The 25,172-nt window shown below is 46.7% G+C and overlaps 1 protein-coding gene across 1 annotated transcript in view; it reads left to right on the top strand.

Annotated features, from left to right (window-relative positions):
• Positions 1–25,172, top strand: part of LOC148523432 (sodium- and chloride-dependent creatine transporter 1-like) — a 99,822-nt gene that overhangs the window by 69,003 nt on the left and 5,647 nt on the right. Inside the window, exons 6-11 of the mRNA XM_088473212.1 lie at positions 2,040–2,174; positions 4,357–4,460; positions 10,779–10,903; positions 15,433–15,545; positions 16,916–17,053; positions 18,468–18,570. Of these exons, the coding sequence (XP_088329338.1) occupies positions 2,040–2,174; positions 4,357–4,460; positions 10,779–10,903; positions 15,433–15,545; positions 16,916–17,053; positions 18,468–18,570 (718 nt within the window). The remainder of the gene's footprint in view (positions 1–2,039; positions 2,175–4,356; positions 4,461–10,778; positions 10,904–15,432; positions 15,546–16,915; positions 17,054–18,467; positions 18,571–25,172) is intronic.

Here is a 25,172-nt window from a genome sequence, read left to right as displayed (position 1 = left end):
CATGTAAATGAGCCCCAAAGCAGTTAGTAAGATCTACTTGTTGATGAAAACACACTGTTACTTCTCAGAAAATACATGTAACCATAGGGATCACTGTGCCTTATACCCAATGTAGGGAAATTATACTAATGATCCCATTTGAATGTATATATCTCTGTTTTTTCTTTTATATAACAGTATCATAATGGGGGTAAGGTGAAATGAGGGAGATTGGTAGACTCTTCAGGGAGACAGGGAGATTGCTGTTATTTCAGGGAGTCTCCCTGACAATGAGGGAGAGTTGGCAAGTATGGGATACACACATCGGCAAGTGTGTACCCAGCTGAAGACTGGCAAGGGAATAAGGCAGTGATTCCCAACCTCGGTCCTCAAGGCACACTAGCAGTCCTGGTTTTACTGATATCCATGCTCAAGCACAGATGGTTAAATAAAAATAACTGAGGTACTAATTAAGCCACATGTGCTCAAGTATGGCTATCCTTAAAATCTGGACTGTTAGTGTGCCTTGAGGACCGTGGTTGGGAAACCCTGGAATAAGGTATGAAAAGAGGGAGGAGGTAAAAATATGGAGGCTGTTGTAGAGGTAGAAAAGCTACATAGGCAGATAAGGCTGTGCATACACTAAAATATTTAGGTTAGAGAAGAGAGGGATTAAAGTAAGTTAGGCAGGTAGAGAGTGAAGACAAAGAGACACCCCATAAATTGGGCTTTTTTATTGGGCTTTTTAGGCTTGTTTTGGGCTTTTTTTTTTTACTTATAAGTTGCTTGTTTTCCTTTTCAGAGTTGGCAACACTGCTCCTCACAGACACCTTCCCGGCCGGGTCTGCCCGGCTATTGTAGAGATACTGCTGCAAATGCTCTGCCCGCGCTGCTCACTCCATCCAATGTGCCACCCGCATCCTCTGTCTCAGCACCCCGCGGACCCCCCCCACCCATTGCCCGGCTGTCATATACCTGTTGCAGGATGGAGGCTGCAGACTGCGGGCAGGAGCTGTGCAGAGAAGGCTGCAAACTCTGACCCCTGAGCAGGGGGCAGCGGGGAGATCCCTTTCCCACACAAGCTGCAGTGTAAAAGCCAGCTTGTGATGCTTTTCAGGAGCTGTACGCCATCTGAGAATGGCATACAGTTACACAGTCAATTACCGAAAATATATGATTTTCGGAAGCTGATGAATAGCTTAATTTCATACTAATGTATGGGGAGTGTGGAAGTTATCGTGTCAGGACTGTAACCAGGAGATATCTGTGATATCTCCTGCATTACAAGATTAATGAATAAGGCTGACTACATATATATGTAAAAGCTGTGTTAAAACTGTTATTTATAGGATGATGAATAGACCACTAAGGGCCACATGGGCCTGGGGCTCAATATGATTAAGGGCCTACTGTAAAAAGCAGAGGAGGTGTGACCAGTGCTGCATGGGTGTAACCAGTGCCATGTGGGTGTGGCCAGTGCCATGTGGGCGTGTACATCCCAACACTATCAGCCCCAATATCTCCCTAAATACAATTTTAATACTTATGATTTATGGCTGTCTGTGTAGCCAGCTGGGCGACTGGTTATCATCATGCTGTCTACTATGCTTAAAGCTGACCACATATATTGTTATTCCATCAGATAATTCAGTTGTTTCTAGTAACCATCTGGACCAACATTGCTCCATATGTGCCCTGAATGCAACAATCCTGCTGGATTAAACGTCAAACAGAAATAACTGGATTGCTATTGAGTTGCTTGGGAAGGGGGGATGGGAAATCTCTGTCATGTGCCCCTTGTGGTCGATATGCTTGGCACAATCACTGAGCTGGCACATTCTGATTGAGAGGGTTGGACGACCATATTGCCAGATGGCTGCCATTTTAAGGTCAGAGTTTGATTTATCAGGAGGATATATGACACACTGGCGCAAAGCAGCTAGCCCAAAGGTGCTTTTGTGCCAGGGGGCACCCGTTTTGTGTCTCACAATGACCTCCAACGTCTTTAATAACCCGTTTGATTTTATATAACATCAGCCGTCAACCCCTTTCTCTTCCAGGTGGTCTACTTCACAGCCCTGTTTCCATACGTGGTTCTGATTGTCCTTCTGGCCCATGGGGTCACTCTGCCGGGCGCACTAGATGGCATCGTATACTATCTAAAACCTAACTGGTCTAAGCTTGCCGAAGCTCAGGTGAGAGATCCTGGGGGCTTCTGGGACCATAGAGGTCAGTGTACATTCACATGTAGACAGAGGTTACCGGACGGGATCGGTATGCAGTCTCGATGTTGACACTGTCGACAATGTGGACATCGGCATGCCGACAAAGTAGTAATAATGTGATTTTAAAATGTGTATGCATGTAGACTCTTGTGTAGTGGCGACCATTGACGGCTCCACCATCGATGTTCTGTCAGAAACCATCGATGGTGCACAAAACGCATTTGTGCTTCACCCTCGGCTCAACCATCGATACTTTAACATCGGTGACTGCCCATCGATGACAGTCACCATCGCCTCTGGCCATTGATGGTTGCCAACTCTACTTTTCTGTATTGTTGACTTGCGGCTCCTTATGCCAGAGGGAGGCAGTACAGGGCGTGTCAAGCATGGGCAATAAAAGATTAAGGGTGTGTTCACCTAGTTCTGACACAGACTTTGGGCCTGATTCAGAGCCGCTCGTAAGCGGCTGCTCGTTCGTTCCGACCGATGTTCGCACAACTGCGCATGCGTACGGATTTTAATACGCATGCGCGAACCAGTCAGTGCAGCCAAAAATCGTGTGCTCGCTAAATAGCGAATGCCTGCTAATTTGAGTGACAGAATGAGGCGTTTGTGGGTGGTAACAGGGGAAGGTGCTTGAAAACAGGGAGTGGAGATCCGAACGCAAGCGTGCCAAACGGTCAAAACGGGCGTTTTAAGGGTGTGCATAATTAATAAAGCAGCGTCATCGGCCAAGTCACTTGGTTGTTTTATAGTCAGAACTGCTCGCATGATTGTGGTAGGAAAAACCAACCACAAGAATAGCGAGCAGTTCATACGCCGTTCGATGTACTCGATTAATCTAATAAATAGCGGACATGACGTATGATGCGAGCGGCCAGGGGGCGTTTTTTTCAAAATTACGTTCGTATGTTTTGTTCGCTTGTTCAGACATAGAGGCGTGAACAGACTGCAAAGAGCGAACGGTTAATTTAAATAGCCAGCCCCTTTTTCTGGACGAGCGAGCGCAAATAGCGTCCGGCTCTGAATCAGGCCCTTTGACTCCTTAGCCGATATGGCTTATATGAGGAGTATCTAATGAGAAGGCTAGAAAACTGATGCAGTGATACACATTGAGGATGATGCAGTGAATTGGTTGATTGTGTATTGATCATACTTAGGGCGGAATACATCAATCCTAAAAATGCAGTCAAACCCACGAAAATGCAATTTTCTGGGGTTTGGCCGCATTTTCCATATGCTTCAGAAAGCAATGCCATCTGTAGCTGGCATTGCCTAATAGAAGCCCATGTGCTTCTTTTCTGGAGATAAGATCCCTCCCAGGGTCTCCGCGGCTCGCGCATGCTTAGAGGGAGTCCAGGGTAGGGATGGCCATCGGTATGGTTGCCATCGATGGCAAAATAGAAAGTGGCCATCGATGGTAACCAACTATGCAATGGATGACCATCAATGGCTTCAACAACTGATGGTCATCCCTGTTCTATGACTGATTGGCCCGTAGGCCAGTCAGAACCGGAGGGTGTGGATTTGTGGGTGAAAAAAAGAAAAAAAAAAACTATTCGGTTATGTTCTTTCATTGATGGAGGGAAACCATCTCGTTCTCCCACATTGTTGGGAAAAGACATCCAACATCGGCCATAAACCATCGATGATTACAAATCGTCGATGGCCATCCCTAGTCCAGGGTCATAAACCCGGAAGTTCCGACACCGCAAAGGACAGCTCTTATCGGGAGAGCTGTCCTTTGCTAAAATCATAATGCATACGGCATTACTAAATGCCGGTATGCGTGCGATTATTGGCGGGATGGGATGCTTGATGCATCCCGCCTTTAGGCATTTTGGATACGATGCTTCCCGCCAATCATCACATGCATACCGGCGTTTAGTAATGCCATATGCATGATGATTTTAGTAAACATACAAACATAAATAGGCACTTTTTTTTTTACAGGCGTCTTCTCCCTACGTGCATTCCGAATGCACTCTAAAATGAGCCCCATTAAATTGTCCTATGCCGCCGCGGTGAGTTTAATGCCAAAACAGATATAGCTGCTCAGTGTCCGGTGCTTCTGCTCTGCCCCATACCAGGAGCTCATGTCTGTTTGCATCTATCCAGATTCACCGCAGACTCTCTCTCCCCCTTCCTTTAGGTGTGGATAGACGCGGGAACACAGATCTTCTTCTCTTACGCTATCGGCTTAGGGGCACTAACCGCCTTGGGCAGCTACAACAGATTTCACAATAACTGCTACAGGTGAGTTAATCTGCCTGCGAGGTGGACGGCGAAACATCTCAGCCTGTATACTCTGACAGCACAATGTCCTGGCTGACGTTTACACTAACAAGCTATCCCCAATTATCCTTAGATGTCACCTCTTATGTTCCTTAGTGGGAAGCTGATGCCTTCCCAGTCCTCTGCTCTGCGGTTATCACCGAGAGGCAAAGCAATCTTTGCTTAGCAGACACCAGTAGACGGCAGCTCTATATACTGTCATTTGTTATGTTTGTCCCTGTGGAATGGGAGATTCTGACAAATGGAAGGAGACTGGGAAGATAACTGAGACTGGCTGCGTATAGCTGGGGCGAGTATTGACAATTCAATGTCCATAAAAAGTGATTCATCCATATAATGTATCTAATGGTGCGTGCACACGGTCAGATTTTACAGGACGATAAGAACGATAACGATATCGATTATTTGGTTATCGTTCATATCGTCCTGTTTTTGGGCCCTTCCAACCCCCAAACGATGGTCGATGCGCGGGCACGGATGGTCGATATCGATCATCGCCCGTGCATGCAGGCCAACCTGGTCGATGTGCTGGTCAACCAAAATGACTGTAAGTATGTATAGTACCCACTGTATTTGGATTGTTAGTTAAAAATCACTACACTTAAAATGTTGGTATAGAAAACTAAGGGGGGGGGGGGGGGAGTTATCAGTCCTTCTAAAGATTACAAGTGTAGGTGTTGTCCATAGCAGCCAATCAAATTCTAGCTATCATTTAATAGACTGTGCCAGAGAAATGATAACTACAATCTGATTGATCACTATGGGTAACACCTCCACTAGCCCTCTTTTGGAAGGACTGATCCCAAACTAGTTCTTTTGTGAGCAGTCTTAATCTATATATTATACTCCCCAACCTTGCACCTTCTTCATTCGGCACAGAGGACATAACTGGGCAGCACAGATGGTGTAATGGTAGCATTACTGCCTCACAGCACTGAGGTCGTTGGTTCGATACCCACTACGGCCCTAACTGTGTGGAGTTTGTATATTCTCCCTGTGCTTGCGTGGGTTTCCTCCGGGTTCTCCGGTTTCCTCCCACACTCCAAAAATATACTGGTAGGTTAATTGGCTCCTAACAAAATGACCCCTATTGTGTGTATGTGCGTGTGCATGTGGTAGGGAATATAGGCCCTCATTCAGAGCCACTCGTTAGCGGCAGTACGCTCGTTCCGAGCGATGTTTGCGCATGCGTACGCTTTTTAGTACGCATGCGCGAACCAGTCAGTGCGGCCGAAAATCCTTTGTACGCTATATAGCGAGTGCCTGCTATTTTGAGTGACAGAATGAGGCGTATGTGGGTGGTAACAGGGGAAGGTGCTTGAAAATGGGGAGTGGAGATCCGAACGCAGGCGTGCTTAAAGGTCAAAACGGGCGTTTTATGGGTGTGTATATTTAAAACAGCAGCGTCATTGACCACGTCACTGGGTTATTTTATAGCCAGAACTGCACGCAAATTTGTGGTAGCAAACACCAACCACAAGAATAGCGAGCAGTTCATACGCTGGTCGATGTACTCGATTAATCTAATAAATAGCGGACATGACGTAGGATGCGTGCGGCCAGGGGGTGTTTTTAACAAATAAACGAGCGTATGTTTTGCTCGTTCGTTCAGACTTAGAGGTGTGAACACACTGCAATGTGCGTACGGATCATTTAAATAGCCACCCCTTGTTTTTAAACGAACGACCGCAAATAGCGTCCGGCTCTGAATGAGGGCCATAGATTGTAAGCTCCACTGGGGCAGGGACTGATGTGAATGGCCGAATATTCTCTGTAAAAGCGCTGCGGAATATGTGTGCGCTATATAAATAACTGGTAATAAATAAATAATAAATAAATAACTACGTCCAATGATGGGGCTTGGCCACACCCTAGAGGCGTGCCTTGTGCTTTTTAAGTATTAGTTTGTCCCATACCACCCATCTCTCCCCTCTAAATACCCAATCATGGCTATAACCCAAAACTTTCCCACCTGCGGGAATCTGGTGGGAAAGAAGCCGCTTTCAGCTCTGCCCTGCAGTAAATGACATGTGCGACCAGCTTAGCAAATGGTTGCAGAAATAAATGCAGGTATGAGATTGCTTATCCAAAACTCGTGGGACTAGAGGTGCGCTTCAACGTGTGGAGAGGTGGAGACGTTTTCCGAGATGCGCTGTGCATCTGTCCAATGTCCTAATTTTCTACAACATTCCATTCAATCCAATAAACTTTAATTTTTTTTTCTCATGAAATACCGCTTGGTTTAAACAAATCAGGACAACATGAGAACATGATCATCTTAGTACACCTGGTCATTTTGTGCGTGAAGCATTTTGGTACATTCCCGTGCACACAGTGGGCCTGATTCAGAGCCGGACGCTATTTGCGGACAGTCGTTCCAAAAAAGGGGCCGGCTATTTAAATTGAGCGCTCGCTCTTTGCGGTTTGTTGACGCCTCTATGTCTGAGCGAGCGAACGAAAAATGCGCTCGCTATTTTGTAAAGATTCCCCTTTGCCGTTCGCATCACACGTCATCTCCGGTATTTATTAGATTAATCGGGAACATCGAAAGGCATCAGAACTGCTCACAGTGCTTGTGGTAGGTTTTTCTTACCGCTATCACTGCGAGCAGTTCAGGCAAAAAGACAACCGAGTGACATGGTCGAAGACGCTGCTTTGTTAATTATGCACACCCATTAAATGCCCTTTTGACCGTTAGGCACGCCTGCGTTCGGATCTCCACTCCCCCGTTTTCAAGCACCTTCCCGTTACCACCCACAAACGGTACATTCTGTCACTCAAATTAGCAGCCCCTCACTGTTTTGCGAGCGCACGATTTCCGACCGCAATGACTGGTTTGCGCATGTGCATTACGACCCATACGCATGCGCAGTTGTGCGAACATCGCTCAGAGCGAACGAGCGGCTCTGAATCAGGCCCAGAGGCATCAAACACTAGAAGCACAGAACAAAACCTGATCCCCACTGTCCTTTTGAAACTTAAATTGCTCTGCGCCCCTCTACATGGCAAGTGACGCCCCTCTTCACCGTTCCTCACAGCAGTCTTGCTCCACAAACTTGAATGCTCCGCAGAATGAGGCAGCCCATTCACTTACTCTGTACTTCAACCTGCACCAATCCACCCTACTGCCTGTCGCACCTCCATCTGCCCGGCCCCCTGGATCTGTACTTCCAGCAGAAACCTAATCCACTGGCACAAATTGAAGCACACAGCACTTGTAGAGGAGCAGACGTTGGCACGGGCACCGATGCACCTCTTTTTGCGGAGCAATGCAGAAACAAGATTTAATTTTGCAGAGAAAGAGAGGTGGCGAGGATGTAGTAACTAACCGCTCGCCCTCGATGGTGGCATGGCTAGTCACATTGCGCCACAGGGCTTACATTCTGTGCCAGCTTAAAGCTGGTGGAGATCAGATCTTGTCCTAAACTTTCAAGGTACTTCCTGTACCCAGTATACTGTGTAGTATCATACTGTATATAATTAGTAAACGTTACCCCTTCCCCAAATCCTCAACCAGTCTCAGTACTAGATGGTTGGTTTCCTCTATAAAGTGTGATAGTATACCCATCCACTAGTACTTTGCAGAGACTGCTCTCGAGCGCAGAGAAGAGATGAGCTCTTTGACGATTGGACCATCGAGGCCGTGAAGATTAAAGGTATTTTTCTATGTACCTTAGTTGCCCTATAAGATTTACCTCCACTGAGAATGGTACATGATATAAGGAAGGATAGAAGTGATGCTCCGATGATAAGTTCATAAAATACAGAAAATGACCAGGTTCAACTCATGATTATCGAACCATAGAGTCTTTGGAAGTTATTATTAAGGGCCTGATTTAGAGAATGGACGCAGTGTTGCTGTTTATGCAGCTGAGCGATTTATTGCACCCACGCATGAGCGAAAAGTTCTGGAAACCCTTACTGCTCACGTGCGAACCCAAGTGTCTGATGGCATCAGGGCCGGATTATAGGCGGGTGGATGGGGCGGTTGCCCAGGGGCCCGCACACTGCAGCAAACAAAGGCCCTGATTCAGACCCGTTCGCTGCCGCAGGTGTCCACCCACAGCTTGTGCTAGAGGGCTGGAGATGTCACGATTATCGCGACCATCGGGCTTGCGACAAGACCCTGGGGTAGGGTCTCGGCTGCCGCAAGCCCGAGTGGACTCCCTGCTCTAATAGAGCAGGGAGTCCACTACTGACATCACTAGTGATGTCAGTAGGTCCTCCCACAAACGCCAGGCGTTCCTAAGGAAACGCCTGCGTTCGTGCAGCCACATCCCCCCCTACCAGCCTACACAACGGGGTGAGCTGCCATTCACCATCGATAGCCGCCCTGTCTTGTAGCGAGCCCCGCAGCGACTGAAGTTCAGTCGCTTGGCGGGGCTTGCACATGCGCACGCCGGACGTGGCGCATGCGCAGTGGCCAAACATTGAGCTGTGCGCTTGCGAGCGGCTCTGACTCAGGCCCATTGTCCGGAACTTGGCTACTCTAGACTCTTCCTGGCTGGTTCACGCCTCCCGGCAGCATCACACAGCACAGCAGTACCCCCACTGATGGACATGATGACCATGGTTGACTACGGAAGCCCCACCCCCGTAGAAAAAAATGATCCCATGTTTTGCGGGTATATGAGTAGAGGGTGGGGTCTAATGCCTCAAAGTGCCCACCCCCTTTAGAAAAGCTGGTACTGTAACAGGTAGTGTGTGCAGTGCACGTTTTCTCAGTCCTCCCTCTCTCTTCCTCACTCCATCCACTTCTCTCTCTGGGCCTGATTCAGACCCGCTCGCGAGCGCTGAGCGCTCGCGAGCGGGTCAATGGTGGCCCAGTGTGGATGCGCATGACGGAGCCGGCTCTGTCGTGCGCATGCGCGAGACCCCGGATAGTGACGGGCAAACCGTCGCTCCAGGTCTCGTACCAAAGGGGGCGTGCTGTCGATGTTGAGTGACAGCACGCCCCCTTTGGTGGGCGTGCCAGGGGCGTGGCTGCCCAGACGGAGGCGTTCTTTTTGAGCCGAAAGCACTCAAGGGCTTGCGACAACGAGACCCTACCACAAGGGTCTCGTCGCAGGCCCGATGGTTACGATGGTCTTGACCATCGTGACCATCTTCCTGGCCGCTCGCTATAGCTGTGAGCTCCTGGCCGCTCTAAAAATCAAGAAGGACGGCCCTGATTCAGAGCGAGCGCTCTGTCAGAGCGTCCGGCTCTGAATCAGGGCCTCTGGGTCTCATCCAGACCCGCTCGCGAGCACTGAGTGCTCGCAAGCGGGTCGATGTTTCCCAAATACGCATGCGCATGATGGAGGCGCCTCCGTCGTGCGCATGCGCGAGACCCGAATAACGACGGGATAGCCGTCGTTATGGGTCTCGCTCCAAAAGGGGCGTGCTGTCGATGTTGATTGACAGCACGCCCCCTTTGGTGGGCGTGGCTGCCCAGACGGAGGCGTTCCCATGGGAACGCCTACCGTCTGGATCCGGCCCCACTGACATCACTAGTGATGTCAGTGGGAGTGATTTTGGCTCTGATAGAGCAGAAATCACTCCAGGGCTTGCGGCCACGAGACCCTACCGCAAGGGTCTCGTCGCAAGCCCGATGGTCGCGATGGTCTTGACCATCATCATGGTCGCTCGCATAAGCTGTGGGTGGTAACCCACAGCTATGCGAGCGTCCACGAGGCCGCCTCGCAACAAAAAAAAAACACTCCCTGATTCAGAGCGGGCGCTCGTTCAGAGCGTCAGGCTCTGAATCTGGCCCTCTGTCCCCTTCCCTCTCTCTCTTCCTTTATCTCACTCTCTGTCTCTCTCTCCCTGTCCCTTCCTCTCTCTCTCTCCCCCTCCATGTCTCTCTCTCCCACCCCCCTTTCCCTCTGTCCCTCTCTCCCTCTCTTTGGGGTCTATTCATGTTAATTATTGGGGTTTGACCGGACCCCAGTAATTAACATTGTAACTCGACGCGAGCGCCGGAGCAATTCATCATTGCTCCGGCGCGGAGACAGCTGATCCGAAAAACATCCTCCTCCCCGAAGTGTTTCACTGCTCCTTTCGGCCCCGGATAGCATTTGCAATTGGGTACGGCATCGCTAACACGTGAGATGGGGTGTGTGATCCCTGGGCGTCTCATGTCTGGGAATGCAGCTGCGTACCAAACTGTAAAATCCCAGTTTAAGAGGCCATGGTTAGTTGGATTAGAGGAGAAGCAGGTAGAGTAGTCTCTAGGCTACTGCAAATGTCGATGGTACAACCGATGATGGGTTCTGTCTTATGGCTCTTTTTACTCCACAGAGACGCCTATATACTGGCTGCTATTAACAGCTCTACAAGCTTCTTTGCTGGATTCGTCGTGTTCTCCGTCCTAGGGTTCATGGCATCGGAGCAGGGCGTTGACATATCCAAAGTTGCTGAGTCTGGTGAGTCTGGACAAAAGGTAATTCACAAAACCTACAGTATAGGGATATTAGCGGCGACAGTTATATTGTCTCCCTGCGCACAGTTCCAGTCTGTCATGTCCTTCAGCACAGTCTCACTTCAGGGTTGTAATACTAATATAATAAATGTGCCCTGTTGTTTACTTTCACTTCTAGCTGCCAGTGGGAACAAGAGGCAGCTGGTGTCAGTCCTACGCAGTTTTACAAGTTGAAACAGAATAGGAACAGACCCTGAGAAGATGCTGTGTCCTGTCTAGTGCCAAGGTTTAAAATGCAGAGCCGTACCTGGTACTCAATCTAATATGGTGCTTAGTCTAATATACAGAGCCATACCTGGTACTCTATCTAATATGGTGCTTAGTCTAATATACAGAGCCATACCTGGCGCTCAATCTAATATGGTGCTTAGTCTAATATAAAGAGCCATACCTGGTGCTCAATCTAATATGGTGCTTAGTCTAATATACAGAGCCGTACCTGGTACTCAATCTAATATGGTGCTTAGTCTAATATACAGAGCTGTACCTGGTACTCAATCTAATATGGTGCTTAGTCTAATATACAGAGCCGTACCTGGTACTCAATCTAATATGGTGCTTAGTCTAATATACAGAGCCGTACCTGGTACTCAATCTAATATGGTGCTTAGTCTAATATACAGAGCTGTACCTGGTATTCAATCTAATATGGTGCTTAGTCTAATTTACAGAGCCGTACCTGGTACTCAATCTAATATGGTGCTTAGTCTAATATACAGAGCCGTACCTGGTACTCAATCTAATATGGTGCTTAGTCTACTATACAGAGCCATACCTGGTACTCAATCTAATATGGTGCTTAGTCTAATATACAGAGCCTTACCTGGTACTCAATCTAATATGGTGCTTAGTCTAATATACAGAGCCGTACCTGGTACTCAATCTAATACTGTGCTTAGTCTAATATACGGAGTCATACCTGGTACTCTATCTAATACAGTGCTTAGTCTAAAATACAGAGACATACCTGGTACTCTAGCTAATTTGATGCTTAGTCTAATATACAGAGACATACCTGGTACTCTATCTAATATGATGCTTAGTCTAATATACAGAGTCATACCTGTTGCTCAATCTAGTATGGTACTCAGTCTAATATACAGAGCCATACCTGGTGCTCAATCTAATATGGTGCTTAGTCTAATATACAGAGCCATACCTGGTGCTCAATCTAATATGGTGCTTAGTCTAATATACAGAGCCATACCTGGTACACAATATAATATGGTTCTTAGTCTAATATACAGAGCCATGTCTGGTGCTCAGTCTAATATACAGTGCCGTGTCTGGTGCTCAGACTAATATACAGTGCCATGGATGGTACTCAATTCAATATGCAGTGCCATACGTAGTCTAATATACAGTGCCATACCTGGCACTCAGTCTAATATACCGTGCCATATCTGTTGCTCAGTCTAATACACAGTGCCATGTCTGGTACTCAGTCTAATATATAGTGCTGTACCTTGTGTTCAGTCTAATATATAGTGCCATATGAGGTCTTAATCTAATATACAGAGCCATACCTGGTACACAATATAATATGGTGCTTAGTCTAATATACAGAGCCATACCTGCTACTCAATCTAATATGGTGCTTAGTTTAATATACAGAGACATACCTGGTGCTCAATCTAATATGGTGCTTAGCCTAATATACAGAGCCATACCTGGTGCTCAATCTAATATGGTGCTTGTCTAATATAAAGAGCCATACCTGGTGCTCAATCTAATATGGTGCTTAGTCTAATATACAGAGCCATACCTGGTGCTCCATCTAATATGGTGCTTAGTCTAATATACAGAGCCATGCCTGGTACACAATATAATATGGTTCTTAGTCTAATATACAGAGCCATACCTGGTGCTCAATCTAATATGGTGCTTAGTCTAATATAAAGAGCCATACCTGGTGCTCAATCTAATATGGTGCTTAGTCTAATATACAGAGCCATACCTGGTGCTCAATCTAATATGGTGCTTAGTCTAATATACAGAACCATACCTGGTACACAATATAATATGGTTCTTAGTCTAATATACAGAGCCATGTCTGGTGCTCAGACTAATATACACTTGCATGGATGGTACTCAATTCAATATGCAGTGCCATACGTAGTCTAATATACAGTGCCATATGTGGTCTTGGTCTAATATACAGTGCCATACCTGGTACTTAATCTAACATGGTGCTTAGTCTAACATACAAATCTATACCTGGCACTCAGTCTAATATACAGATCCATGTGTGTTGCTCGGTCTAATACACAGTGCCATGTCTGGTGCTCAGTCTAATATACAGTGTCATATGTGGTCTTGGTCTAATATACAGTGCCATACCTGGTACTTAATCTAACATGGTGCTTAGTCTAACATACAAATCTATACCTGGCACTCCGTCTAATATACAGATCCATGTGTGTTGCTCAGTCTAATACACAGTGCCATGTCTGGTGCTCAGTCTAATATATAGTGCCGTGCCTGGTGTTCAGTCTAATATATAGTGCCATATGAGGTCTTAATCTAATATACAGAGCCATACCTGGTACACAATATAATATGGTGCTTAGTCTAATATACAGAGCCATGCCTGGTGCTCAGTCTAATATACAGAGCCATGTGTGGTGCTCAGTCTAATATACAGTGCCATGTCTGGTGATCAGTTTAATATACAGTGCCATGTCTGGTGCTCAGTCTAATATACAGTGTTGTGTCTGGTGCTCAGACTAATATACAGTGCCATGTATGGTACTCAATTTAATATACAGTGCCATACGTGGTCTTGGTCTAATATACAGTGCCATACCTGGTATTTAATCTAATATGGTGTTTAGTCTAACATACAAAGCCATACCTGGCAGTCAGTCTAATATACCGTGCCATATCTGTTGCTCAGTTTAATACTCAGTGCCACGTCTGGTACTCAGTCTAATATACAGTGTCATATGTAGTCTTGGTCTAATATACAGTGCCATACCTGGTATTTAATCTAATATGGTGTTTAGTCTAACATACAAATCCATACCTGGCACTCAATCTAATATACAGATCCATCTGTGGTGCTCAGTCTAATACACCGTGCCATACCTGGTGCTCAGTCTAATACACAGTGCCATGTCTGGTGCTCAGTCTAATATATAGTGCCATACCTGGTATTCAGTCTAATCTATAGTGCCATATGAGGTCTTAATCTAACATACAGTGGCAAACCTGGTGCTAAGTCTAATATACAGTGCCATATGTGGTCTTAATCTTATATACAGTGCCATACCTGGTGCTCAGTCTAATATACAGTACATTACATGGTACTGAGTCTAATATACAGATCCATGTGGTACTCAGTCTTATATACTGTGCCATACCTGGTGCTCTGGCTAATACACAGTGCCATGTCTGGTGCTCAGTCTAATATACAGTGCCATACCTGATGTTCAGTCTAATGTATATATTGCCATATGAGGTCTTAAACTAATATACAGTACCATATCTGGTTCTCAATCTAACATACAGTGGCATACCTGGTGCTAAGTCTAATTTACAGTGCCATATATGTGGTCTTAGTCTAATATACAGTGCCATACCTGGCACTCAGTCTAATATACAGTACCATACATGGTGCTCAGTCTAATGTACAGTGCCATACCTGTTGCTAAGTCTAACATACAGTGCCATACCTGGTGCTCAGTCTAACATACAGTGCCATATGTGGTCTTAGTCTAATCGACAGTGCCATACGTGGTGCTCAGTCTAATATATAGTGCTATACATGATGATTAGTCTCATATACAGAGCCATACCTGTGCTCAGTCTAATATAGATACACACCTTGTGCTCAGTCTAATATACAGTGCTATATGTGGTGTTCAGTCTAATATAAATTCAGGGCCATACCTGGTTCTCAGTCTAATATGCAGTGCCATATGTGGTGATCAGTCTAATAGACAGTGACATGTGTGGTTATCAGTCTAATAGACAGTGTCATATGTGGTGATCAGTCTAATATACAGTGACATACCTGACTCTCAGTCTAATATACAGTGCCATACGTGGTGTTCTTTCTAATATACAGAGCAAGACCTTGTGCTCAGAGTCATATATGGTTCTTTGTCTAATATACAGCGCCATACCTGGTGCTCAGTCAAATATACAGTGCCATGTGTGGTGCTCAGTTTAATATACAGTGACATACCTGGTGCTCAGTCAAATATACAGTGACATACCTGGCGCTCAGTCGAATATACAGTGTCAGTCTAATAGTGCCACGTGTGATGCTCAGTCTAATATATAGTGCCATGTATGGTGCTCACTCTAATATACAGTGACATACCTGGCACTCAGTCTAATAATTAGTGCCATACCTGGCACTCAGTCATCTCAGCATGCACAACGTCATTAAAGCTGATGTAAATCTGTAGGTATGATGTAACAATGCGGCGAGCTGATGCTGTGCTTTGTCTGACCATTTCTCCCTAGGTCCCGGATTGGCCTTTATCGCTTACCCAAAGGCAGTAACTTTGATGCCATTTGCTCCCATCTGGGCTGCCCTGTTCTTCTTTATGCTATTGGTTCTTGGTTTAGACAGCCAGGTAATCCCAGGGATTTGGGGAAAATGTATTTAAGGGATTTAGCTAAGTGAACATCTACACAGTTGGCGAATGGAAAAAGGTGAACGCCATCTTGGGGCGTCATAAAATGTCTCACAGTCCGGGGCCGGATTCACATCTCAGAGCCACCCTGGGTAACGTAGATTGGCCAGGGGTAACTGCTCAACTCAAACAGAAAGTCCAAAACTCTATCAGTGTCCCATTTGCCCGCAAAATAACTGGGGTACAGATTCCAGGTACATTGTGTCCTGACTTCCAGCTCTTGGACTACATTTACTGTTATGAGAAATTATTTATCTCACTTATCTGTGTTGTGGTTGATTGGGGGCCTGATTCAGTACAGGACAGAATTACAAAGCACACACACAAGCAGCTTTGCAATTCCATCCTTGATATTATGATAATGCATGCATTAATGATCCGAGCTGCGTCCAAGGACTCTGCATCGGATCATCTGCGTGATCCTTGGCCGGCCGAGTGACCATGGGGTCATGCAGGCCAGCCATCGCAGTTCAGGAAAAGAGACCAGGAAATCTCCGTCAGCTGACGGAGATCCTGACCTCTTCCCTCCCCCCCCAACGGCGGCGACGCACCTCTGTTTTGGGAAACACAGACCGTCGCTACCCAGAAACGACAGCAGACTATCCATCACTGACAGTCTGTTGCCGAACTGCATGCAATCACGCAGACCCTTACTGCACATTACGGGTCCGACGATGGTGCAGATTCCCAACCATTGGGAATCTGCATTCATTAGCGCACACTGAATCAGCCCCAAAGTCAAGCTCAGTTACTATGCAAACCTTGGGCTTACAGTAAATAAAAAAATGCCCAGTTAGTAAACAAAAGTGAGTAGGTACCAAAACCAACATGTGTGATGTCCAGCTGGGTCGTGGGTCATGTCTTGTTTTCTTCTAGAATCCGGCCCCGAGCTACGTATTTTTATAGAGATACAAACATTTGTATTGTGGATTGAGTAATGGGTGGAGGTATGCTTAACATGTGTTTTCATTGTTGGGATGCTCTGGTCATATTTTGGCACCCAGGAGCAATGTCTCGTTTTTGTGTGATATCTCCAAGTGCTGAGCAGGACCTCCCCTCCACTCCCAACAGGACAGCTGTCTCCTCATCACCTTCCTCTTCTCTTACGTGGGCGAGGGACAGAGAAGAGGTTGGACACTGACACCATCAGGGCAGAGGTGGAGGAAAATGCGGGAGAAATCCAGTCTGTGTAATGGTGTGCAGGGTTGAGGGTATGGGGAAAACTCAAGTGAACCTTGTACGTTCAGCTAGTCTTCCTGGACACATCCTGCACTTCTTCTAACATGAGCTTCCCTTCTATCTCTAAACAGTTTGTGGGGGTCGAGGGATTCATTACCGGGATCCTGGATTTATTTCCTCACCCAATTAATGGCTTTTTGCGCAGGGAGGTCATCGCTGCACTCTGTTGCCTTCTATGCTTCATTATTGACCTCTCCATGGTGACCGAGGTAAGAGACAAGAGATGTTGTAATGATGGGTCCTACTAAATTCTATGGTATTTTATTAGTAATTGGTTCCATGAGATATTTTAAGAGGGGGGAAGGGGGTTCTGTACCATGGAGAGCAGCACCTTGGTAGCAGCACCTTGGTAGCAGCAGTTTAGTAGAAAAACGACAGCTAAAGTCCCGTATGTCACAGCTAGATCCATGGTTCTATCTTTGCTGTGCACACCAGACTTTCTGGGCCTGATTCTGAGTCTGAAATTGCTGAGAGATCTGGAAGAGGTTGAAGGCTGAAACATCGACAGTAAAAAGGTCGACAAGCAAAGCAATAGGTCGACACCGGATGGTTGTCAGGGACAAAAGGTTGACATGTGACTGGTCGACACTTTATCAAGGTTAGGCACTTATCGGAGGGTTAGGCTCTAGGAAGGATGATTAGGGTTAGGCACTTACCCTACAGGCAGGGATAGGCACTAGGAAGGACAGTTAGGGTTAGGCACTTACTATGATGGTTAGGCACTAGGGGGGACGGTTAGGGTTAGGCACTAGGAGGGATGGTTAGGGTTAGGCACCAAGGGGAGGGTCAGAATTACGGTTAGAATGAAGATTAGGGTTAGAAAAAAAAATTTGTTGACCATTCCCATGTCAACCTTTGGACCTTGTCGACCTTTTTTACCTGTCGACGTACATCCATGTCAACATTTTGTTCCTGTCGACCTTTGTACCCCTGTCGTCCATCTGGTGTTGACCTATTGTGCGTAGACCTTTTTACTGTCGATCTATTAAATCCACACCCCTTGCAGATATCTGCATACTGTACAATTGCCGTAGAAAGAGATCACAGACCACGTATGATCCGGCCCATGCTTACGCCCACAGATGGAGCTTGAAAGTGAGGACGGATATAGGTGTTTCTGGCGGCAATTGGGCATTGATGATGAGATCACAAGGAACTGTTCCGCCTCGTGGGAGTGCCACGGGAGTCTCATGGTGTATAGGCCGACTTCCATGTGCGTTTGGAGACGGAACCTCTATTTCAGACAGATATTTTGCACATAGCACGGGGCGGCTGCAAGTCCAGATAATGATGACGTCAGCTGTGGTTAGATAAAAACAATGAGCGGGATAGGCTTCCACAGGCAGATGCACGGATACCCGGCGTTCACGGGCGGGTTCTCACATAAGGTTGTAAGTAGGTTGCCGCGGCCGTATGGTAAAGTGGACGCATCCGACTCAGAATCAGGCCCCTGTGTCCGTAGCTCTATCCAGGGACCCTGCACACAGTGTGACTTCGCAGGTAACAGAGACACATAGCCTGCACTCAGCTGCATATATAATGTAGAACATCACATGACTAGGCAGCGTGTGGGATGGGCCGTGGCACCTCGTCAGGTCACTAATATCCATTGTGTGGTTTCAGGGCGGGATGTACGTCTTCCAACTTTTCGACTACTATTCGGCAAGTGGCATTACTCTTCTGTGGCAGGCCTTCTGGGAGTGTGTGGTCATCGCATGGGTGTACGGTAAGTCCTGCAGGGTGATGCGGACGAGGCACCAGGAAAAGTTTTTGCAAAAACAACCGAACACAGATCTTACTGTTCAACAAATGCAAAATGACCGGTATTTGCAGTAGAGAGACACTTGCTCATTCATTTCCTTCCAGGCCTACCCCCAGAAGTGCTGTCACATTAAGCAGCCATCAATCAATACAGTACATGGTGCCGGCCATTTGCTGAGTACTGAGGGCCTTATTCAGACCCTTTCGCTCTGCTGCGCTCGCTCGCATTGAGCGATTTTTCTCAATCTGCGCATGCTTATAATTCGCAATGCGCGTGCGCGAACCAGTCAGTGCGATGGGAAAGTGCACGACCGTAGCCTTCAGTCGGGCCGCTATTTTGAGTGACAGATTGCGCCGTTTGTGGGTGGTAACAGGGGAAGGTGCTTGTGAACGGGGGAGTGGATGTGCGAATGCAGGTGTGCCCGACCGTCAGAACGGAGTTTAATGGGTGTGCGTAAATAGCAAAGTAGCGTCATTGAACATGTGACTTGGATGATTTTTCCATGAACTGCTCGCACTGCTTGCGGGAGGCTAGGTCTACCTTAAGTGCTGCGAGCAGCTCCGATGGCTCCCGATGGTCCCGATTAATCCTACATTTCCCGGAGATGACGTTTGTTGCGAGTGGCAAAGGGGCGTCTTTAAACACTTGCGAGCGCAATAAGCCCTCGCCCGCTAAGACAAAGGGGCGTCCTTACACCGCAAAGAGCGAGTGCATGTTTTGCATAGACGGCCCCTTTTTGAGAGTGAGCGGCCGCAATTAGCGTCCGGGTCTGAATCAGGCCCTGAGTGCACTGCAGTCTAAAGCTGGGTACACATGTAAAGATTTTCTGTCCAACCATCCAACTAGTTGATTGGTTGGAATGAAAATCTGGTAACGTATGGGAGTAACTGATGATCAGCAATTTGCTCCTAGATGCCAGAAAACAGATGAAAATGGCCGTCAGACAAGTTTGTTAAATGTTTGATCTAAACAATTTGTTCAAACAACAGTTTTTGTCCATTTTCCGGCGTTTGGGAGCAAATTGCTGATTGTCATTTGCTTTCATACCTTACCAGATTTTCATTCCAACCAATCAACTAGTTGGATGGTTGGACAGAAAATCTTTACACGTGTATGCAGCTTTACAATGCAGCAGATAAAATCGTACGTCTGCAGGACAGAGGCCCTACTTTATATAGTATAGGCAACGTAATTATAAACCATCCTTTCTGTTATTGCACCTATTACACACACAGAGGACCTCATTCAGAGTCGGTCGAAGCGGCCGCACGGTCGTACACCACCGATGTTCGCTATACTGCGCATGCATAAAGTTCGCAATGCGCGTGCGCAACCTAGCCGCTACGAGCAGAAATTTCTCTCTCCTTGAACACAGCCAGGTCGGTAGTTTGAGTGACAGATTGAGGCATTTGTGGGTGGTAACAGGGGAAGGTGCTTGAAAACGGGGGAGTGGAGATCCAAACGCAGGCGTGCCTAATTATGCGAACGGCGTTTTATGGGAGTGCATACGGTTTATGGGAGTGCATAATTAACAAAGTAGCGTCATGGCACATGTGACATGGGAGGTTTTTACACTGACATGATCGTAGAGCTTAAGAGAGGGTATGATCAACCTTAAGCTCTACGACCAGTTCCGATGGTCTCGATTAATCCTTATATGCCCGGAGATGACATGCAATGCGTACGAGAAGGGGGCGTATATTTTTGTATTCCGTCCGCTTCCTCCCCTTGGTCGGCCAGCAGCCGATCCGAACTTAGGGACGCAACTTGCGAGGGAATCATTTGCATATTCGGCCCCTTTTCCCGTACGACCGTGAAGCCGCTTCGACCGACTCTGAATGAGGTCCAGAATGCAGCCTATCACGTCAGTGGGGACTAGTTACACCAAAGAGGCAGAGAGTTCTCTGGATGTGGATGCTGTTATCCCCCTCCCTAAGGACAACCAGCCCTAGACTTTTCTCTTTACCCCTGGTGTCAGTGGGTTTGGAGGCAATAGAGGATAATTATTACTATTGTCATTTAAAGGTGGACTACTGGTCCCAGCAAGAATGCCAGGGCATAACTGCATTTGAAGAATGACAAGTGCCAGCAGGCATGGACATCAATGGCACACTGGCACCAGGGCCATCATAACAGCATTGTAGGCCCTGGGCAAATCAATGCACTAGGGTGCCTACCCATCCATTCACGGGAATACAGACTTATTTGTACTTTCAATAAAATCCATGTTTAAACATAAAAAAAAGTGATGTAAAATGAGAATTACGGACTCCGCCTCCCTCTTCTCTTCTACAGCTCGCAGTGCAGTTCTTGTTCTTTACTGGAGATCATGTCCCCTGTGCCCCCACCCCCCTAAATCTGGCTCTATGGCTGCAGGCTGGGAGGCAGGTAGAGATCATCTTTCTCTGCCTACCCCTCAGCCGGCTGCCCTGTGCACGGAGTGAGTGGCCACACACTCCATGTAGATGCCCCCCGCCCAGGCTGCCCCTGCTTGAAGGCACCTGGAATTGTGGGTAGCTGTCCAGTGTGCCTATACGTTAAGTCTGGCACCTATAATCAAACCTGTAAAAATAAATATTAGAATAAAGACAAGACACACACCGTAGAAAAAAATATTTAAATAAATAACCAGTCCACTTAATTTTTACTGTTTTTACACTTTTTAAACATCAAAGCCTACACAGAACCTATTGATCTGTGCAGTGCTTGTGCGTATTCTGCAATTGCTTTCTATGGTGCATGCGGATATCTGCGGTATCTGTCTATATTTCAGCTTGCATTTAACTCATCAGCAGCCCCATAATGTGAAAATTACTGGTACAGTACACAGTACACATTACATATTCCAAAAGGATAAACTATAACCTGTTTTACAGAGCCATCTAGTGGTATGTAACAGTAAAACAATTGCAAGATTTTTCTGTGCAATCCTCACTACTGTATGAAGGTGGCGCTATTGCTATCAACCACACATTAAGCCTCATCACTATCTTTAAAGCTACAATAATTATTATTATTATTATCATTTATTTCTATGGTGCCACAAGTGCTCCGCAGCGCCTTACAAAGTACATAAACAAATAGGTGACCAGTGACTTACAGTACAATACAATACAATGCAGGACAAGGACATGGATAATGTACATAGCTACATTAGTGACCCAACACCCACGTAAGCAGCAGAGCATAAGCAACCAAGTGTTAGGTGCCCTAGTGGTGAGTAAGAAGTATTTATTTATGAAAGTAAAGTAGGGAGAAGCACAAGAGGGTAGAGGGCCCTGCTCGCAAGAGCTTACATTCTAAAAGGGAGGGGCAGACAAACAGGTGTGACACAAATGGGGTATACGGGGAGGAAGGAATATGTAGTAGCAAGTTAGGATGACAGCTGTAAGGCTTTAATAAAGTAGTGGGTCTTGAGAGCCCATTTGAATGATTGTAGAGAGGTGGAGAGTCTGATGGGGAGAGGGAGAAAGTTCCAAAGGTTGGGAATAGCACAGGCAAAATCTTGCAGGCAGGAGTGGGAGGAAGTAATCAGTTGGCATGAAAGGTTTGACAGGAGAGTGAAGGGAGATAAGATCAGAGATGTATATGTGAGAAGATTGGGTGAGGGCTTTGTAAGTGAGCGTGAGAACCTTAAATTGGGTTCTGAATGGGAAGGGGAGCCAGTGTAGAGCTTGTAGGAGAGGGGAGGCAGATGTAGAGCGTTTGGAGAGGAAGATGAGCCGAGCAGCAGCATTGAGGACAGATTGGAGAGGAGAGAGATGGGATTTGGGGAGGCCAGATAGGAGGGGGTTACAGTAGTCCAATCTGGAGATGACCAGTGAGTGGATGAGGGTTGTAGTAGCATCCTGGGTGAGATAGGGTCTGATCTTGGAAATATTTTTGAGATGGAAACGACAAGACTGTGAGAGGTTCTGGATATGTGGTTTGAAGGAGAGGGAGGAGTCCAGGATAACTCCAAGACAGCCCACTTTGGGGCTAGAGGAGATAGTTGTGCCACCAACTGATAAAGAAATAGTGGGAAGTGAGGTTATGTGGGAGGGTGGGAAGACGAATAGCTCTGTCTTAGACATATTAAGTTTAAGAAATCAATGGGACATCCAGGAAGAGATCTCAGAGAAACAGTTGGAGATACGAGTGAAGAGAGAGGGAGAGATCAGGGGAGGAATAATAGATTTGAGTATCATCAGCATAGAGATGATAATGGAGATCAAAAGAGCAGATGAGTTCACCTAGAGTGGACGTATAGAGGGAGAATAGGAGGGGTCCAAGAACAGAACCTTGGGGAACACCAACTGTAAGAGGCTGTGGGGGGGAAGAGGAGTCATGAGAGGAAACAGAGAAGGATCAATCAGAGAGGATGGAGGACAGCCAGGAGAGGGCAGTGTCACGTAGATCAAGGGCATGAAAGATTTGCAGCAGAAAAGGGTGTTCCACAGTGTTGAAAGCAGCAGAGAGGTCAAGGAGAATTATCAGAGAGTAGAGGCCCTTGGATTTGGTATCAAGGCGGTCGTGAGGGCAGTTTCAGTGGAGTGGAGAGAACGGAAGCCAGACTGAAAAAGGTCAAGGAGGGAGTGGGAGAAAAGAAAGGCGGTTGTAAACAATACGCTAAAGGAGTTTAGAGGCAAAAGGGAGGAGAGAGATGGGTCGGCATTTATAGAGAATGTTAGGATCAAGGGTAGGTTTTTTTAAGAATGGGGGAGACAAGGGTATGCTTGAATGCAGAAGGGACAGTGCCAGATGAGAGGGGAGGTTAAGGAGATGGGCAAGATGGGAGCAGGCAGAAGGAGGGAGGTAGCGGAGGAGGAGGGAATAGGGTCAAGGGGGGAGGTGGAAGGGGGGGGGGGGACCGGATGAGGGCCATGACTTCCTCTCCAGATACAGGGGAGAAGGATATCAGAGTTGGTAAAATGGATGGGATGGGGTGATCCGGGAAAGGAGGTGGAGAGCTGGTGGACTGGTTGGATATGATGTCCTGACGTATGGAATCAATTTTAGATGTAAAGTAGGTAGCAAAGTCAAGGCAGAGAGCGAGGAGGGGGTGGAGGGATGAGGTGGTGAAGGGGAGGGGCAGAGGCGAGGAGGGGCAGAGGAGGGAGTTGAAGGTGGTGAAGAGTCTGCCTTAAACTGGGTACACACGGTATGATCTGCACAACCAACGATATTGCTGAACGAGTTCCCTTGAACTTTTCTGTAGTGCAGGACAAACAATATTTCAGTGAAGTCATCCTGCCACATCTCTTAACATGCAAATCATGATGAAATCGTCCAAGCTGGCCTGCATGTACGGATGACCATATATATCGTTATCATCCATGCAGGAACACGCATAGTTGGTCGCTCGTTGATCATTTGCTGCATAAAAATGAACAATATAAAAGATTTATTGTTGGACAATATCGTTACCGTTCATAAATGTGGTACCGTGTGTACGCACCTCTAGAGCGTGATCTTCTCCACTGTCGCTCTTCGGTTCGTGATCACTTTTGCAGGTATCTGGTGCATTTGGAATGCCAGGGTTGAGGTGTGAGTCTGCAAGGGTGAATAGTGATCACCGGAGCGACAGAGTCAAGAGCAGAAGTAAGGAAGGCATTGATAAGGAAGCAGCTTGCTCGGGGCAGGAGTGAGAGAGGATAGGGGAGAGAAGTGAGTCAAGCAGGGAAGAAAAGGAAACTGTGTTGATAGCCTCAATGTTACGCATAGTGATGGTGGCCTTAGGAGGTAGAGGAGGAGAAGGAGAGAGGGATAAGTTAAAAGAGAGGAGGTGATGGTCAAAGAGGGGGGATGGGGAATAGGAGTAATCAGAATTGTCACAACGGTGAGTGAAGACCAGATCAAGCGAGTGCCCAGTCGCATGGGAGGGTGAGGAGGTCCAATGGGAGAGGCCAAATGAAGATGTGAGGGTGAGGAGTTTGGAGGCAAAGGGTTCTGTGGGGATATCATTTGGAATATTGAAGTCACCTGGGATAATGGAGGGAAAGTCTGAGGAGAGAAAGTGAGGGAGCCAGGAAGCAAAGTTGTCAAGAAATTTGGAGGGAGGGCCAGGGGGACGGTAAATGATAGCTACTCGGAGGTTTACTGGTTGGAAGAGGCGTATAGCATGAACTTCAAATGTAGAGAATGTAAAGGATGGTTCTGGTTAATAATCATTGTTTCTATCATACTGTGTAGTAAGGAACCTTTTAGGCTTCTTCCAAGGGGTTCGGCATGATTTGTAGTTATCACATCAGCATAATGTTGAGCAAAGAATGGCGACATGGTAGTAATGTTATTTTAAGCATCATAACTGTGTCAGCTTTATAAATATAAACATGATGGTAAAGCATAATGTTTAAAGTTATAATGCCGAAACGGTTACAATAACATTGAGAATAACATGACTGTTGTGTCGGCATTCGCCACATGACATTACGCTGTCGGTAATGTGATTGTCAACATTCTAAATGGCGACCACTTAACCACCTCCCCTTCCATGGTTGGTTATCATCCTAGAATATCAATTAAGGGCTACAAGTGCCATTTAATTTCACTTCTACTGTTCAATCCAGCAACTCACTTAAGGTATT

This window comes from Taudactylus pleione, unplaced genomic scaffold (genome assembly GCF_031769625.1).
Source record: "Taudactylus pleione unplaced genomic scaffold, aTauple2 ptg000133l, whole genome shotgun sequence".
Classification (NCBI taxonomy): domain Eukaryota; kingdom Metazoa; phylum Chordata; class Amphibia; order Anura; family Myobatrachidae; genus Taudactylus; species Taudactylus pleione.
This window is presented reverse-complemented; position numbering and strand designations above follow the sequence as displayed.